The sequence below is a fragment of the Psittacula echo genome (assembly GCF_963264785.1).
Source record: "Psittacula echo genome assembly, chromosome: 10".
In the NCBI taxonomy this organism is placed as follows: Eukaryota; Metazoa; Chordata; class Aves; order Psittaciformes; family Psittacidae; genus Psittacula; species Psittacula echo.
Genome location: NC_137741.1, coordinates 1,781,396 through 1,799,766, shown reverse-complemented (window position 1 = coordinate 1,799,766; position 18,371 = coordinate 1,781,396). Strand labels below are relative to the sequence as shown.

The window sequence follows — 18,371 nt, the reverse complement described above, 5'->3', positions numbered from 1 at the left end:
GTTATTCATTTTTAAAAGAAAAACAGGTGAGTACCTGGCAGAACTTTGAGCTCTGCTTCATCGCTGTACTTGGGGGTCCCCCCGCTCTCAATGACGCAGCGATAGAGGCCTCCATCCGTGTCAGTAGCATTGCTGATGATGAGAGCTCCGCTGGGTAACTTGAACACACGCTCATCCAGGAGGACCGGCTGCCGGTCCTGCTCCCACCTCACAAACGGCGCAAGGTCAGCGTTCACTTCACAGTTCAGGATTGCACTGCTTCCTTTAGAGACAGATGAGGCTTCGGGCTGGCTGCTGAACCTGGGAAGGCCTGCAAATAGGAAACAAAAAAGAGTAATAAGTTAGAGGTGTTCTGAAGATGACACCAAAGCGGTGAAGCCCAAGTCAAGATTCATGAATGTAGCTTTAAAAACACTGCACTCCAACTCATTAAAAATCTCAACATTTGATACCATAACACTAACCATAGCTGGTGTGAAGGCAAACGAAGCCAGTAAGAAAAGTAGCAGTATAAAACCAAGAGTCTTTTTAGAAACAAGCAAATCAAATGTCAGTAACAAAAGTCTTCTGAGTCCCCAAAAACGGACGGAGACATACACATAACCTCTGCTCACTTCCCCAGGCTGCTGCTCTACTTAAGGAGCAGACAGCACAGGAGTGGCAAAAACGGGCCTGGTACACCTGAATAAATACAGCTTAAACCGTATCCTATGAGAGCTCCTGATTCCCTTGCAGTGGAACACTCTAGCACTCACTCAGGAGATGGGAACAAGGAGAGGAGCTCCTGGATGCCTTCCTTAAGTTTACAATCTACACAAGACCTTAACTTACTCCCTGCAGCTACAAAAAGCCTCAGCTACGGCACCGTAAGGTAAAAATTGCACTTTTTCACATGCAGAGTTCTCTCTCTTGTGTCAGTGTAGCCAAGAAGTGAGTTTCTCCACAGCTGCCGTGCTGACCTGGCAATGAACATGTCATCATTGAGTAAAACTGTTCTGGAGAAATACCCACAGCTGCTGAATGGTTTGAAATGGGTGGCCATGGCATAGTGGTGGATGGGGAGCTGCCACGGTGACCTCTATGAGAAGAGGCAGGGGCTTGTTCCACAGTTGCCCCACAGAGGCCACAGCTGAGCCAAGCACTGGAGGTGGTGGCACTTCTGTGAATGCACATCTAAGAACAGGGAAACGTGCACAGCAGTGAGGAAAGGGTGAGAAACAGCCCTGCAACAGGCAGGTCAGAGCAGGAGGAGGGAGAGGAGAGAGGGCAGAGGTCGAGGTGCTGCTGTGGGGAGATCGGGATGGAGCAGGAGGCAGAAGAGATGGGAATGAAGATGGGAAGTTGAGCCTGGGAGATGGCAAGAGATGAGAAGAGGGCAGGGAGACGTGGTTCGGGTTTTGTCTCTTTTCTTACCACCCAATTTTAACTGGCAAGAAAATGTCATTAATTTTCCCCATGTCCAGGTTGTTTTGCCCTTCATAGTAACCATTGAGTGGTGCGATTGAGAGCTGGGTGGACAGCCAGCAGCCAGCCAAGGTCAAACGACAAGCAGTTTGCACAACTTCCCACAACAGGGAAATGTCAGATCTTGAAGCAGAAATACCCTGTCCCCCATCACCGGTGTAAGCAAAGGGTTCAGTAAATACAATACAATAAGGAGGGCAAGAAAGAGGGCAAAGCATGGGACAGGAGGAAGAATTACATCCTCACTCTCCACTTCCCATGGTGGTTTGCTGCATTATCAGCTCCTCCTGCGCAGTGTGCACAGAGGTGGTTGTTGGGTTGACACTGACCTGGGGAAGGCAGAGCTCGCTTGCTGTAGGAACAGGCTCAAAGTCACATTTTCATTCTTTCTTATTCTCGCGCTTACAACCAATATTGTCATAGAAACAGCCTGTTGGTACTCTTACATCTTCCCTTTCCCTCTAGATAGTGCACAGCTTCAAGTACATGTTATGATTCTCTTCTTTAAAGTCAGTACGCTGTGTGCCTTCAGTATAAAAGATGAAGAGTGGGACCGCAGTTCGCACACATTAAACCATCCTGGTACAATTATCCCAGCACACGGATAGCGCCTGCTGGGAAGCAGCAGGCACTGGTAACCTCCAATTCAGTGCTACTGCACAGGGCCAAGACCCAGAGCAGAAAACAAACACGAGCTCTCTCCGCAGCTGATACCTCAGTCATCACTATACATGAATGAGGCTTGCACAGTTTAGCTCAGCTCTGGCTTCTTCCACTTCTTTTAGCAAGCTTAAGGGCGAAAACCCTTATTCATAATATCCCATTTTGTCTTGTGAACATGATTCATTTGCACTGCTTTGGTCACTCATTTCCAAACAGTTCAACCCAATACTGCTACAAGTCTCACTTAACACCCCTCAAGACTGTACTGAGAGCTTAACAGTAGTAGGACCCATTTTTCTGTATCTTTAGATGTATTTCATAAATACCCAATTCAGTGCTTTGTAATTCTTTCTTCCTTTAAAAACAGACAACAAACAATTACTCAGGTCAGAGACTTTAACCTGATATTGGAGTATGCAAACATGCCCATGGATGAAAACACTGCCTGGCTCTTCAGTGTGAAGGGGAAGAACAGGGATGAACAAGTTCTCTCCCTCTTGTGCCGTAACTGCCTACCAAGTGCTGCTTGTCAGCTACATACCAGCATGAAAATGCCATCTCCTGTAGTTTCCTCTGTCCATATTCACTACCTTTGACTGCCTAAGGAAGAATCTATAACACATGTTACATTCCATCATTTTGAGCTTGAATCCCTACTTACTTTCACGTAAATCCCCCAGGTTTTGGCAGGGTTTTGTTTGCTTTATGAACTGCCTATCTTCCCCTTCCAATTTCTGCAGCAGTTTTTGGGGAAGCAGCAACATCTGATGTCACCTGTTGAGGCTTTTCTCACTTGAAGGAAAAACTTCTTTACTCAGTTTTAGAATCGTTTGTTACTGGCACCCACTTAAGTACAAATTTCAGTACATACTTTCCATAAGACATATATATTTCCCCCATAGAAAACTAAGTCTGAGCCAGACCAATAGCACCAACTGTGGTGCTCTGCAAAGCCAGCCAACTTTGGCATGAGCAAACCCACAAAGCACCATCTTCACATCCTGCATTTAACAGAAGAGCTAGCGTAGAAGACCAAATGCACTATCATGTGCCCCCATGTGAGAAACCAGAACCATTAACACCAGGAGAAGCAGCAGCTATGTACCTGCTCTCAAGTTGTGGCCAAACTCTGATGCTACAGACAGAAAGCAAACTGAACATGAAACATGTATGTAATTGGGGAGGGGATACAAAACCAGAGACCTTCCCAATCCTTCAGAACATCTGGACTGAATTCTAGCACATTACATTCCTGTTTCATCAAGCAACTCCTTTCACAACCTTGTACAGGCCCATCTCCAGCCTGTACATATTTTCTCTCCTCTTGGAATACTTTCTAGAGCCTTCTTCCACAACTTCAGTCCATCGAAAAGAAAGTTTCCAGTTTTCCCTCCCGGTGTTTTCTACAACCAACTTCCAGTCCTTTGATCTTGACCTTGTTTTGGAATTAATTATTTTGCATCTTTGATATTTATCCGTTCCTCCCTCCCCCGACGGTATTCACAGGAATAAAATTCAGGGCTGCTTTCAACTTCCCTTCTGCTTAATGATGCTACAGCCCTTAGTGTATTTTCCTCATTCCCCCAGCCATCCTACCCATCTTTAAAGACTCAGAATCACCTGGGTAGGAAGGGACCCAGCCAGAGCAGAGTCAGCTACAAAGTCAGAGGAGGTTGCTCAGGGATTTGTCTAGTCCAAACTCAAAAATCCCCATGGATGGAGGCTGCACCACCTCTTTGTCAACCTGTCCTAACACACAACTGTCTTCATAGTGAAGAACTTGCTCCTTAAACCCAGTTAGAACCTCTTTTGCTTCATCCAGTATCCAGTGCCTCCTACTCCCTCACTAGCACTGCTGGCAGAAGGACAAAAAGAGACAAACTGAAGCGCCTGTTGCAATTTAAGATCACAAACATCCACAGAACTATAACACAATTGCTTCCCCGTGTCTATTGAAAAGCTTTTCCCACAAGATTTAACAATCCATTAGCTCTGTGCACCAGCAGGTTACAACCACCACAAAATGCACCAAGTTGCCTTCCTTTCTCTCAGAAAATCACCAGTCCCTCTGCCCCAGCTTAGCACAATACCAACAATATTGCTGTGTCTGCCTGCCTTTGCACAGCGTGCTCGTGTCACCATCATTCAGTCTACAACATTATTTCATTCTTCCCATAAGACCACTGAAGCCACAGCAAAAAGAACAATTTGCCGTGCTTGCAAGTTTTGTAGGTAAATACTTTGTTCTTACAGCAAAATGACTGATGAGGATGTTGAACATGATCTTTCTAAACTCTGATGCAGCTTTCCAGTCTGAACCCATTCCGTTTTCATCAGGGTTCTTATCAATCTCACTACTCTCAGTTAAACTGCTCTCATTTTGACCTTTAATAATTGCCAGCAGGACAGCGCATCCAAAGGCTGTCGCAGCACACCCATCGTTTCACAGTGCTCCGAGACATCAACCGCTTCATCAAGAAACTCAGATGTGAACCGTGGACAAAAGTCATGCTCCAGTTTAACCTTCTCTCCACGTCCTCTGTCTTAATTATCCTCACCTTCAAAATCCCTTTCAAAGGGCACAGTGCTGAGATCAGACGGATGGGTCTACGATCACCCCTTACCTTTTGGACACACGTGCTACAGTAGCTCTTCGAGAAGGATGTGCCAGCCCTGGAATTCACAATTCACAAGGAATCTTTATTGAGAGACCTGCACTTTAAGCCAATTCTTCCAGCAGCCTGGAAGGGAGCGCTGCACCTCCTGTCTGGTCAGACAAGCACTGTGACTTCTGGGTTTCATCCTGGCTGTCCCAACCTCCATACAGCTACCACTTACCCAATCTTTATACCGGCACAAGCAGAAACTTGGAGGACTAAAGCCCTGCAATTTCCAACATAAAGCTTAACTACGCTTTAATTTAAATCCCTTACAAGTATTACTCACTTTTTGGATGAGACAGGCATTGGCTATTCTGTTGTGCGCAGGTGCTCCATTAACGTTAAACAAGCATCATTTCAGATGGTTTCATTACTCACTAGCAATGAAATTACAGATAGTTTTCCAGGTCATCTTAAGTCTTTATTTGATCATAGTCCTGTGTGTTTTTAAAATATACACTTTAACCAAGGCTATTATTTTGTCCTAAAGAGTAATTTTCTCTTGTTCTACAATTATTTGTAATTTGCACTGCTCAAAAGGCTCCGTTGTGGAGAAGGAATTCCTCTGCTTCAGCCAACAGACAACCACAAACCAGGAATGATGCTTTTACAAAGGCCATTCTAGACACAAGCCTCAATTGCTACTAATTCTGAGCCTTGTGTATAAATACAGTAAGAGGTCACCGAGTGCTGGCGTGCCTTCTGCAGCAGGATGCTCCCAGGAAATACTCTTTCATCCACCAGTCCTTGATCTTTCCATTACAGAGCTTCTCTTTTCCCTTTCAAAATATCAATTCATGGATTTGTAACCGCATACTTCCCTAACTTTCCATATCATTTTTGAACGAGTTACCACATAAGCAAATTTATTTAAACTATTTTATTTAAACTACAAACACACTTAAAACTGGCTTTTAAAGTTATATTTCAAACTTTGGATTTTTTCCTCAATGGTTTGAGTTTCCCAATCACTCCAACCAACCAGACATTGCAAGAGGAACTAATGACAATTCTTGGTTACATTTCTAACCCCGCTCTTCCCCACATATTGAGGCACTCAGTTGAAGATATTACTGCATCTTCTCATGCTGATAAATTGATACGTTGGGGTTCTGATATTCAAGACAACTTCTCCATGTTTGTCCCTACATTAATCATCCTGTGGCAGCACACATGTATATCGATTTTAGGACACTGAAGGAAAATGCTCCTGACGCAGCAGGAACACAGGTTAATAAACTCGATTTAGGAAGGAGGATTTTCCACTTGGAATGTTCTCTAAACTCTGGCAGGATAACACATAAGCAGCAGTGCAATTCTCACATGCATACAATAGCAGTTAGATGTGGCACAAACTTCAGATCTTCTGCAAGGCCAACGCAAATGGAGCTGGGGGGAGTCTACTCTGTCCCCATTTACTCCTTCCCTTTTATCTCTCCACTTGCCTCATCAAAAGGGAAGAACAATGCTGGGAATGTGAATGAACAATTTACTTCATGCAAATTTGTTCCATTCAGTGGCATTCCCAGTCCAAGAATCACAGAGATTTGTGGCCCATTGTCTCCATTTGAGACAAAGATGTGCCTGGAAGAGCAGCAATTCCCATGCTCCTGGAAAACACAGATTTGGGCAAAAATTCTGCCTGCAGCCTACTGCCATCAATGGGGCCAGGATTTCAGCTCCTGCACTTTGCAGAAGAGGTGGAATTCACTGCTCGAGTCAGATGCTGATCCAGCCACCACGGGCAGTGCCAACCATTTTCAAGGAGGCTGAAAGACAACCAACCTCTGTATTCAACAACTATTAAATAACTCGCTATATAACAACTCCCTATACATTGTCCTGGCTAACTTCAGTGTAAGTGCTTGCCTTCTGCTCTAAATAGTCAGCAGTCGCTGTATATGTTCAATTTTATTTAATGTGGATGCTGTTACCATACACAGGTTTGACCCTCTTTAGAATCCTGCTAACCTTTTGGCACCAATCTTGCCAAATCAAGACAAGAGAAAAGTAAGAAAAGAGAACAACTTCCTTGTCTCTAGGGCAACCAAAGGCTGCACAGGGATTCACTTTTTCCCTGGCCATGGCAGGGTTGTGAACCTTCACTAGTGATCACCAGCCTGTCTGATCAAGTCTTTGCAAGCACTGTTGTCCTGCGCCCAAGTCTCCTCTATTGCTATGCCACAGCCCGGCCTTTCACATAATACTCTGTAGAAGCATTAAACAGTTCTAAACACACACACACTACATACTTATGCAATTAACTGTTTCCCAAAGCTGGTTTCAGGCTTTTCTGTAGCATCTCAGTGTGCTCAGCAAATGCTTTCCTTGTTTTTTCCCTTGGTTACTTGTATTGCAGTACGGATTAAGGAAAACACAGGAGCAGCTGACTTGTCAAACCTGTTACCTCCTGCACACCAGCTATGAACACTCTGTTGCCTGCTGTTACACTTACATTGGTTTCCCCTCATTTAACTAAGACTTGAGTAGTATCAGGCACAACCATTGCCACCCTCCAGCTTCCATCTTACAGTCCTGCTGCACCGACCTGCTCTGCTCCAACACAGACACTGGGAATGGGTATGCAAACTGACGGGAGTTCTAAGCACCAGGTCTTGCTTGCCTAATCTAATTTCAACTTACAACAAATCCATAACTCTATTACTACTTCATTAAAACAGCCTCTCAGGAAGGGTGAAGGTTTTAGCAATGCAAGTAGGTGAAGGCTACAGGAACACGATTGCCCATTGTCAGAACAGCTCCAACATCTGCTGTCCTCTAGCGAAGCAGCGGATCTTGAAATGCCACGTATTTGTCAGTGCCTCAGCTTCTCAGCCCAGCCCTGTTAGAAATTCAGTAAGTCCAACCATCTGTGGACACTTCATTAAATTATCACAGCTCCTTTTCTTCCCCTTTGCTTGAACATTATTCAGCATGGTTTGTCTGAGCGGCAGAGGTGTGAAACATGTTTTAAAATGCTATGTGGTTAATAAGACACACTTCATGAGACTCACCAGTGAACAGATCACACTTGGTAATTACAAAACATTCACGGGCAGCAGAAGTCCAGCATTACCTGAACTAAGATAAGACCAGCCGCTTCTAGTCCTTTCTACAAAGAAGAAATACCAACTACCACATCATCTCCCCACCTTGCTTAGGCAAACTAGAGCAGAAAGAACACAAGCCGGCCTGAAATCTGGGCAAGAGACAACTACTCAGGGGAGGTAAGAGTATTAGAAGAATTGTAACATGAAGAAAAGCTACCAAATGTTCCTGATGGCTAAACTAGAGCAGGAATGATGTGGAATACACAGCACGGATGTGAAATCTGAGTACATAACCAGAATCTGGCTTTGTTAAACACAGCCTTGGCAGCATAGTTACCATGGTATATATTGATTTAATAAGGTATCCTTTGATCAGAATTAAGAAACAGAGGATGGCACTGTGCCTATCAGTAACACATGCTGATGTATCTACCTATATGCATACATATATATTAATATCTAGCCATAGGCACACAATTAACACAGAGTGAGCCGGTGTGAGCTCAGAGCTGTTCTGAACTGGCAACTGCATTTGAGATCTCCTGAGGTCCCTTCCAAGCTCAACCATCCCGCGACACTGTGATAAGGGGAAGCTACCCAGGAAGCTATGGAGAGGTACAGCACAATACTGCATGAACCATAGCACAAGGAGGAACAGAATTACACCTGTCAATACAAGCTTGTAATGGAGAAAGCTGGAGCAGAATCGCTCATGCTCTGGAGCACGCGGATAGATGACACAGATTTGAGGTCACCACCGTCCCCTCTCAGACTTGGATGTGAGCTTCAGCACTGAACCACAGATTGAAAACAAAGCATGCAACCACCCATAAAAAAAATTTAAGAGGGTATTTGGACCAGTAAAACACATACAAATATCCTAAAGTTCTACCTGACAGAAAAGCTTCTCTATTTTAGACAAAGTGCTTACATAGTACCAGTGGCAGACTTTGCAAAGCCTCATGCTCTGTAAGCCCACACTGAAGCACAGTGGCATAACAACACAGCCACGTAGATGTCAGGAAAAAACCACAAACGTGAGTTTCATGATGTGATCACATGTGATAGAGCACTAGAGATCCATTCTGATTTTGAACCAGGACACAAAGCTCCAAGTACCAGTTGACACAAAGTCCATCAACACAAAGGAATGCAGAGACAGATCCTGAGCTCTGAAGAAACTTTGCTGGGCCTGGAACAACTCTTTAGATGCAAACCAGGACACAAGAATCCCACCTGCGCTTCTCTCACCACAGCTTGACAGAAAGAAATGGGACAAATGGCAGCAAGATAACCTTGACGAAACCACCAGACTGGTGACTAACAGCACAATACTGAGTAAAAGGTAAAGGGGATGAGGTGGGGATATCAGTCCATGGCACAGTGGAAGGTCACCAGAAGGCTGTGTTGCCATTCAGCAAGACCCGGACAGGCTGGAGAGTTGGGCAGGGAGAAACTTGATGAAATCCAACAAGGGCAAGTGTAGAGTCTTGCATCTGGGGAGGAACAACCCCATGAACCAGTACAGGTTGGGGGTTGACCTGATGGAAAGTAGTGAAGGGGAAAGGGACCTGGGGGTCCTGGTGGATGGGAGGATGACCATGAGCCAGCAATGTGCCCTTGTGGCCAAGGCGGCCAATGGCATCCTAGGATGCATTAGAAAGGCTGTGGTCAGTAGGTCAAGAGGTTCTCCTCCCCCTCTACTCTGCCCTGGTGAGACCGCATCTGGAATATTGTGTCCAGTTCTGGGCCCCTCAGTTCAACAAGGACAGGGAATTGCTTGAAAGAGTCCAGCGCAGAGCCACAAAGATGATTAAGGGAGTGGAGCATCTCCCTTATGAGGAGAGGCTGAGGGAGCTGGGGCTCTTTAGCTTGGAGAAGAGGAGACTGAGGGGTGACCTCATCAATGGTTACAAATATGTAAAGGGTGAGCGTCAGGATGATGGAGCTAGGCTTTTCTCAGTGATGTCCAATGATAGGACAAGGGGTAATGGGTGTAAACTGGAGCATAGGAGGTTCCACGTGAACATCAGGAATAACTTCTTTACTGTGAGAGTGACAGCACTGGAACAGGTTGCACAGGGGGGCTGTGGGGTCTCCTACATTGGAGATATTTAAGGCCCAGCTGGACAAATTCCTGTGTGATGTACTCTAGGTTACCCTGCTCTTGCAGGGGGGTTGGACTAGATGAGCTTTTGAGGTCCCTTCCAACCCTTGGGATTCTGTGTAATGGAACTAATAGTACCAGTAAAATCAGAGACTGGACTTGCAAACGAAGGGCCAAAGAAGCTCCAGCAGCAGCACAAGACAACCAGAAAAGCTGCAGTAGCCACAATGAGCCTGACCTATACAGACACTGAGAAACATGCTTAGTGGACATTTCTAATGGCACACAGAAATGAACGGAGGGACTGCAAACTATAGAATAATTCATTTTGTACTGATCAAGATCATTCCAACAGTGAGGACAATGAAGACAGCACTGAGGGACTTTAAGGGAAGACCTTCAGATAAGGTGTGTAGACAGCCCCATCATTTAAGAGGCTTTAGGTCTTCACCAACAGACTGCCTAAAGAAAAAGAGAAGTATAGGTTCACAATTACTCTAAAACAAAATCAAGAGCTATAACAAAAGGCAACTGAGATCTGAGTATTCTGGTGAAAGAAAAGAGCTTGACAGGCAAAATAATTCCAAATCCAGGCACGGCTATCAATTACAGAGGCTCATGTGAACAAGCTATTCAAAGAAGATTAATGTACAGAGGAGACTGTCATGATAAATTTATCATGAAGCTGAAAGAAAGGAGAGATCACTAAAACTTTTGCAGGCAACTCTATAGACAGTGACAAAGGCAGCTGGTACATGACAACAGACATTTACAGATAGGAAACAACCTAAACTACTTCGCAGAGAAGTTATCCAAATCCAGGAATAGCGAAGAAAAGCCTCAAAAACAGAGTGCTTGAAGGCTGGTTTTGCAGGAGACATAAATACAAAGGGGAGAGGACTTCTACAGATGCAAACATGTAGCTGAAAAGATGATGCCTAGATACAAGAAGGAAGCACAGCCGAAAAGATGAAACCAAGGAGGATGTAAGGAGCAAATGATGTGACAAAACTGTAGCTGTCTCAAAGGGACCTGTAGAAACCCAGCCAAGGTGTGGATGAGCACACCACTGACCTTGCATCGTGGGCATGTGCTGGGAGTTCAGCTCATCACATCAGAAATAAGGGTTTAAAGGTCTCTGCATAACAAAGCCTTTCTTTGCTTTAATTTGTTCCATCTAAGAACAGTCACACAAGAGCAGACTGATGGTGCATCTAGCCCAGGAATGTGACTTCAGAAATTACTAGAGGAGGAAAAGCAACCCCTTTACAGCAACCTATGAATTATCTAGAGACATTTCCCCATCCTCCTCCAAAAATAGGGGTTTCTATAAGCAAATAAGGAGTTGAAAGGCCTTTTTTAAGTCATTTTTAACATCATTTCTAATGTACTTGTGTGAATGATGAGAACGATGCTTTTAAGTCTGTTACCTTGAACTAACCTCACTGATACCAATCACAGCAAACTTCATAACTTAATTTTACCCTATTAAAACATTTTCTCCATTTTGTTTCCTTTTCAGTATCACAGACTTATAGAATGGTTTGGGTTGGAAGGGACCTTAAAGCTCATCCAGCTCCAACCCCTGCCACAGGCAGGGACACCTTCCACTGGAGCAGCTTGCTCCAAGCCGCTGTGTCCAACCTGGCCTTGAACACTGCCAGGGATGGGGCATAAATTATGTGTCATTAAAAGTTCCTCTTGGATTTCTATTGTGAAAAAAGAAAGAATGACTCTTACACACACTCCTGCCATGATGCTGTGCCTGTGTCACCTTTCACTGGGGTAGGTGTGACAGTACAAGTTTAATCATTTCCAATATGCAATTATTAAGCTGATGCATTGAGAGCCTTCACTTGTACACTAACTAAAGCTGAAATGTCCCATTGAATCCCACACTGGAAAACACAGGGAGTGAAGAATCCAGGCTGTACCCATCACTCTCCTGACAGTTTGGGATTCAGTGAGCAATCTATGTGAAAACCTGTCACACAGAATCACAAAAAAGGGACTGCTGCTGCTGGCGTGCAGAGCATAAATAAGGGGGAAAATACATATTTGAATGACAACGTTAACAAACGAGAAAGCTGACCTAAACCAAGTGCAGCCTCCCTTCCTGTTTGGGGGTGCTGAAGGCATCATCAGTATGCTCTCGCTTGCTACTTCTGTATCACCACCGAGAATCACCCATCAACTACTATAAACACAAGTGATCTTAGAGATTTGGCACTGAAGCTCCCTCTCACAGAACTGATGCTTCTCTGGAGATTAACTACATTGCCTCCCATGTTTTCAAACCAAAGGTCAACATTTGAATGTATACTGCAAAGAGCTTTCATTTTGGATGATTTACAGTAAGCTTATATTATTTTTGAAGCACATTAACATAAAGACAACTTTGTCCATTTGCCAACACACAAAGGGTATTTGCTGTGCTAATTACAAGATGCAACAATTTAAGTTGCAAACTGGTAGACTGATAAAACCTCATCTTTTCGGTTTATAATCACATGGAATGTTGCACCCTAGATAATGCCTACTTAAGAAAATCTTCATGGATGATCACAGGATTGAAGCACTTCCGTGCTGGGTGTGCAGGAATCCAGATCAGCTGCCACAAGCATCCTACACAAGCTACCACTGCAAGAAGGGAGATTCCCACCACACATAAATGGGACAACTGGTCACAGACAGCCAAGGTTTCACCAACCTGGATTCTTTTCCTGCATTTACTCATCACAGAAATGGATTCACAATCATTCTGCCCCTCTATTCTGACTGGGCTTGCCAAGGGATCTCTCACTGCACTAACCAGTAACTCCACTCTAGACAATACACACTAGTTTGAGTTCTGACCGGTAATAATGAATTGCTCTTAAAGCAGAAAGCTTAGGCACGAGGGTTACAGATCTACTTGTGTCCCCTCTCCTGTAGCTACAGGAGAGGACTCCTTACCCTCCAGTGAACACAAATAAGCCTTAGCTCACTGACCCGCACAATTGGGCCAGGTAGTATTAGTCAGAGCAGCTGTTGGATTTTTATGCAATAGAAGGTATAATAAACTTGAAATACAAAAGCTTAAGAAACATTATTTTGTTTAAAAAGGAGGGTTTAGTATCATTCAATCAGCAAACAAAATCTCTTCACGTAGGCTATAACTTTAGGCATCAATGAAGAGAAGCGTAAAACTCTGCTGCCATGGGCTCTCACCCAGGGTTAGAACAACCAGTCCAGCTGCTGACAAAGTGCACAGCGCTTTGCTCTGGATGTGGGAGGAAGCTGTCCCATAGTAAATCATGACAACAAACTGCTTTCCTATGAGCTGGTGGAGAGAACACAGCACTAAGCAGCAGGATAAATTAACTGGATAGACAAGGACTTGAAATCAGGCCTGAGGAATTCTAGGAAGCAACTCCTGGCATGTGCACCACAAGAGTAAGGGAGGCTGACCTGTTGCTGCAGGAGAGGGAACAGATCCCAGATCAGAAGCAACACTTCCTCCTCCAAATCCAGAGCAGTTACTACATGCTACCCTGCTGATCCATCTCTCCAACGTTTTCAATTCACGCATGAAATGGCTCTGATTTAGTTTGGTTATTACCATTTTTAATAAATTATTGCAGTCACGAGCAATTCCAATTCCTCTCCTGCCACAGCCCCTAAAAAGGATTAAATCCAATCAAATTCTAGCAGTAAAATTGTGCCCCAACTCTTCACACCATGTGCGAGTCATTCAAGATCAGAGTAAAATCCATCCTGGTTTGGCATTTGTTTGGCTTTTGTTGGAAAGGAAGAAGGAAATAGATGGTACAGCAGCAGTCTCCTCTCCCAAAGGCAAACCTTTGCAGGTTGCACACCCAGAAAGCGAAGCGCTCTAGAACATAAACCACTTCAACCACTTTGGCTCCCATCTTCCAAAGTTATGCAGCTACTGTGAAAACCCCAAACAAGTAAATGGAAGTCTACAAATTCAGTTCCCTAACCTTACACTGAAAATACCTGTAGCAGTCCTGAATCCGGACCTTTGCTTTCAGTCCAGTCACACAGATCAGTTCCATGGCTCCCATAGATTTTTATTCCTCCTTTAACTGGTCAACAGCGGATTGTAAGAGTTTAGAATGACAACTAAAAGTAGAGCATTCATTATCTTAAATGTCTAAACTCTCACACTTTCAGTAACAGCTGACAGCAGCTGTACAAACGGCAGGAGTGTTAACCCACCCGTCCCATTCCCCTGCCATTGACAAGAAATGCACTTTGATCTAAGCCAATTTATGAAAAATGCAGATGCTTTTTCCATGGAAAATGGATCTCTGCAAGGAAAATTTACGGCCCATAAAACTTTTACTGCGTTAAGTGCTCTTCAGCACCCTCCACTCGAGTATCTGTGCTCTTAGGTTTTTGCAATTCCAAGGTACAGAAAGTTCTTTATTCATGAAGATCAGATCAAGATTTTTTAATCCTCTCGCTCGTAAAGGCAATCTGCAACACCGAGTACAAAATGTGCTGTTATCGCTCCCCTACCGCTGAGGAGCTGCTATATGCACACAGTTTTCCTCTCAGCCCCTTCTCTTCCACCCTTCAGGGATGGCACAGACACACAGAGGATGGTAAGAAATAAAACGCTCTTTGGGCTCTGCACACCCTGGCTGCTTTGACATAGTTCTGAGTAGTTACGGCAAAAGACTGGGTAAAATTTCAACCCCAAAATTGGTTTTTTGAGCAAAATTGTTTATATAGAAGTGATTTTTATATTAAATAGCTAAATACTATAATATACCAGAAACGAAGTTCTCCCCACCACGAGACACCTCTTTGATGATGTGCTTTGCAGAGCTTTAGCTTTAACTGCAACAACACATCCATCCAGGCCTTTGCTCTCCCACCAGCTGTGCTCAGGGAACATCCCAGATCACCATTCACAACTTTCACTACTGCGTATCATCCAGAAACTGTGATGGATCCAGAATTACTTATTTCTACATGGTCTTCTCTCAGCATACTCATTTACACCATCTTGGTATGTTATAAAAGGTAATACTCTAAACTTATTGGGAAGAAATTCTTTGTTAGCCCATTGAGAAAAAGGCGAAGTACAGAGATCTTCTTGAGGCCATATAATGATCCTGCAACAGAAGCAGAATTAGACATCAGCATCTCCTGGCTCATAACTCAATGATTCCTTCAAGCCACATTAAATACCACAGTAGCTGCTCATCAAGGCCTCCCATAACTTCAGTGACAGCTACACAGACAGCTCTTGTAGTCACCAATTTGGAAGCCCAAAGCTAGATACATTCCAGAAGCAAATAAACCTCACAAAGGCAATCCAGTCAGCTCAAAACTGGACTGGGTTCACAAGTCAAATTCATTCTCTGCATCTGATGTACTGACACCATATAAATAGAACCGCTCAAGCACAACTCAAGGGCCTGCTACCCTCATTACTGGGAGATGCTGTGCAAGCGCTGGGCAGCAGGTTAGAGAACACAGTTCACAGCTTTCCTCTTTGGATCTTAACTCTCCTCTCACTAGGGAATCACCTTCACTTCCTGCAACCCCTGAACAAAGGGGTGCTCTACCTTCCAAGCTGTACAAGACAGGAGGGAGCAGTACTAGGGAACAGTTCTTCCACCACACAGCCCTATCCCATTCCCTGGCTCCTGAGAGTTTGAGCCCACACAGATGGGGACAAGTCAGCAGAAGGAAAGGAAGTGATTATGTACCACGTACCATATACAAAGGGAGAGGTAACCGCAGGGTCAACACATTCTGACTTTTAGCCTTCAGATACTTGAACTCACAGACAAAATTATTACTACAAAGGTTTTAAGTGAAGCTGTGAAAAACAGTGCAGATTTTATTAATGGAACAGCAGCAGTCCCTCCACCAGCCCACAGCAGCAGGATCCGAAGGCAGAGGCTCCAGCAGCCCAGAAGAGTCTGAGCTACATGATGAGCTCAATGACCTGGCAGGAGGAGGAGGATTTATTCAAGTCAGAACAGCAGAGAAGTACAGAGAACACTGAGGACACGATGCTGAGGAGCACAACACACTAGGGCACATGGAATTAAACTCCAAGTCTTCCTTCCAAGTACGCACATGATGTGCTTCAACCCACACAAGCCACTCAAGTGTTACTGGTTGTAAATGGAACAACGGGAAGCTTGTCACAGTTTTGGTGTTCATGTTTTCCACACAGGACAAACACCTGAACTTCCACCATGGCAGTTCTCAGAACTGCTTTTCAGGAAGAACCAAGGCTCACGGTGGATGGGGCAGCACCTGCAATGTGTGCAGGTGGTTCCAAAGGAAATACTGCGGGTTTACTAAACACAAACCTGCCTTTCCTGATTACTGAGTCCTTTTAGATCTTGGTACTACATGGCAGGAGTATTTCCCAGCAGCAGTGATTAGTCCGTACACTTCCTAAAGCTGATTACAAAATAAAGGTTTGAAAATAGATTTCCTATGAAGACATACTGGAGGGAAGGGACAGGATCCAGAGGGACCTGGACAGGCTGGAGAGGTGGCCCTGTGCAAACCTTACAAAGCTCAAGATTCTGCACCTGCATCAGAGCAATCCCAAGCACAAAGAAAGTCCAGAGGAGGCTGGATGGAGCCCTGAGGAGAAGGACCTTTGGGTGTTGGGTGAGGAGAAGCGCCCCAGGACCCAGCAGCACCCCCAGAGCGTGAGCAGCAGCTCAGGGAGGGGATCCTGCCCCTCTGCTGGGCTCTGGGGAGACCCCCCCTGCAGCCCTGATCCAGCTCTGGGGCAGCAGCACAAGAGGGACGTGGAGCTGCTGGAGCGAGGCCAGAGGAGGCCATGGAGATGCTGCGAGGGCTGGAGCAGCTCTGCTCTGGAGCCAGGCTGAGAGAGCTGGGCTGGGGCAGCCTGGAGAAGAGAAGGCTCCTGAAGGGGAGACCTGAGAGCAGCTCCAGTGCCTAAAGGGGCTGCAGGAAACCTGGAGAGGGGCTTGGGACAAGGGCCTGTAGGGACAGGCCAAGGGGAATGGCTTTAACCTGCCAGAGGGGAGACTGAGATGAGCTCTTAGGCAGAAGCTCTTCCCTGTGAGGGTGCTGAGGCGCTGGCCCAGGGTGCCCAGAGAAGCTGTGGCTGCCCCATCCCTGGCAGTGCTCAAGGCCAGGTTGGACACAGGGGCTTGGAGCAAGCTGCTCCAGTGGAAGGTGTCCCTGCCCGTGACAGGGGTCGGAACTGGATGAGCTTTAAGGTCCGTTCAACACAAACCAGTCCGGGATTAAAATGAGAACCAGTAACACAACGATTACATCATCAAGGTCGGAGGAAAAAAAAGTGGGTTTTGAGCTAATGAAGCTCAGACATACCTAAATACATACAATACAGCTACATCAACACAACTAAGCAACTTACATATAAAGCTCAAAGTCAAATATCTAATGCAAAGGTAAATGGAAGAAGATGGATTCATTTGGGGAAAAAGGGCACAGAGGTGAAAAATAATTTACTGAACAGTCTTTAAATGACTATATAGATCCAATATTACAAACTCAGTGCCACTGTCATGCCTCAGAGCTTTTAGGTCCTTATGTATCTGTTCTCTCAAACAAAGCTTTAAGAAAGCTTTCACTAAGTACTAGTAAATAGTGACGGGAGGAAAAAGATCCCAGGGATGTTCTTAAGCTAGCACTAAACTTTTTCCTAAAATGCATACACATTTCTGTTTCCAAGAGGAATTACACAGTTCCTCAACGTTTGTAAACCTTTTCTTTAATCCGTGTTTTGTAAGAGCTACTCCAACCCTTCCCCCTTCCTAAGATCTAACAAGCACTTAAGTATCGCAGACAGATTTGCATTTCAAAAGCCAATTAAAACACACTGTAGTAAGGCACTGATTAAAAAGTGGTGGCTTTACATAAATTAGGCAGTTCCTCTGACTTCCCCTAGTTCAAACCCATCATAAGAATGGCAAAACACTCTACATTATACGGACTATATGGCCGCAACACTGTGTCACTCCCCTACGCTCAAGTCTGATGGGTCACAGTCTGGGCTCAAGGCAAGGAAGGAAAACCCTTCTTAAAAGCAGCATGCTATCCAGGGGCAGCTCATACAATTTGAAGTTACAGACTAATTGTACTGGTTTAAAGTATTCTTCATACTCGTATACTTTACCGTAACTTCTGACTTGGGTTTTTATATCACGTGAGAAATTAGGTTAAAGAAGGAAAAGATCCGTTTCTGTGGGAATCTCGGCTGCCACAGAAACTTTGCTTCTCACACCTCAAAACCACCTGCAAAAAGTAAAGGCTTCTCATCTACTATCATGTAGGGAAAAGGTTCTTTAAAAGCACATTGTCAAATGCACGACAAACTTGCCAATCCCAACCAGCATGAATCTTCCCCTGCCGTGACACATTTACAGCACCGTGTCACACACACACAGA

General features: G+C 44.7%; 1 protein-coding gene across 1 annotated transcript in view; it reads right to left on the bottom strand.

Annotated features, from left to right (window-relative positions):
* Positions 1–18,371, bottom strand: part of NEO1 (neogenin 1) — a gene marked incomplete at its 5' end in the record, with an annotated part of 189,249 nt that overhangs the window by 109,690 nt on the left and 61,188 nt on the right. The window contains one exon of the mRNA XM_080626581.1: positions 35–310. Coding sequence (XP_080482707.1) covers positions 35–310 — 276 coding nt within the window. The remainder of the gene's footprint in view (positions 1–34; positions 311–18,371) is intronic.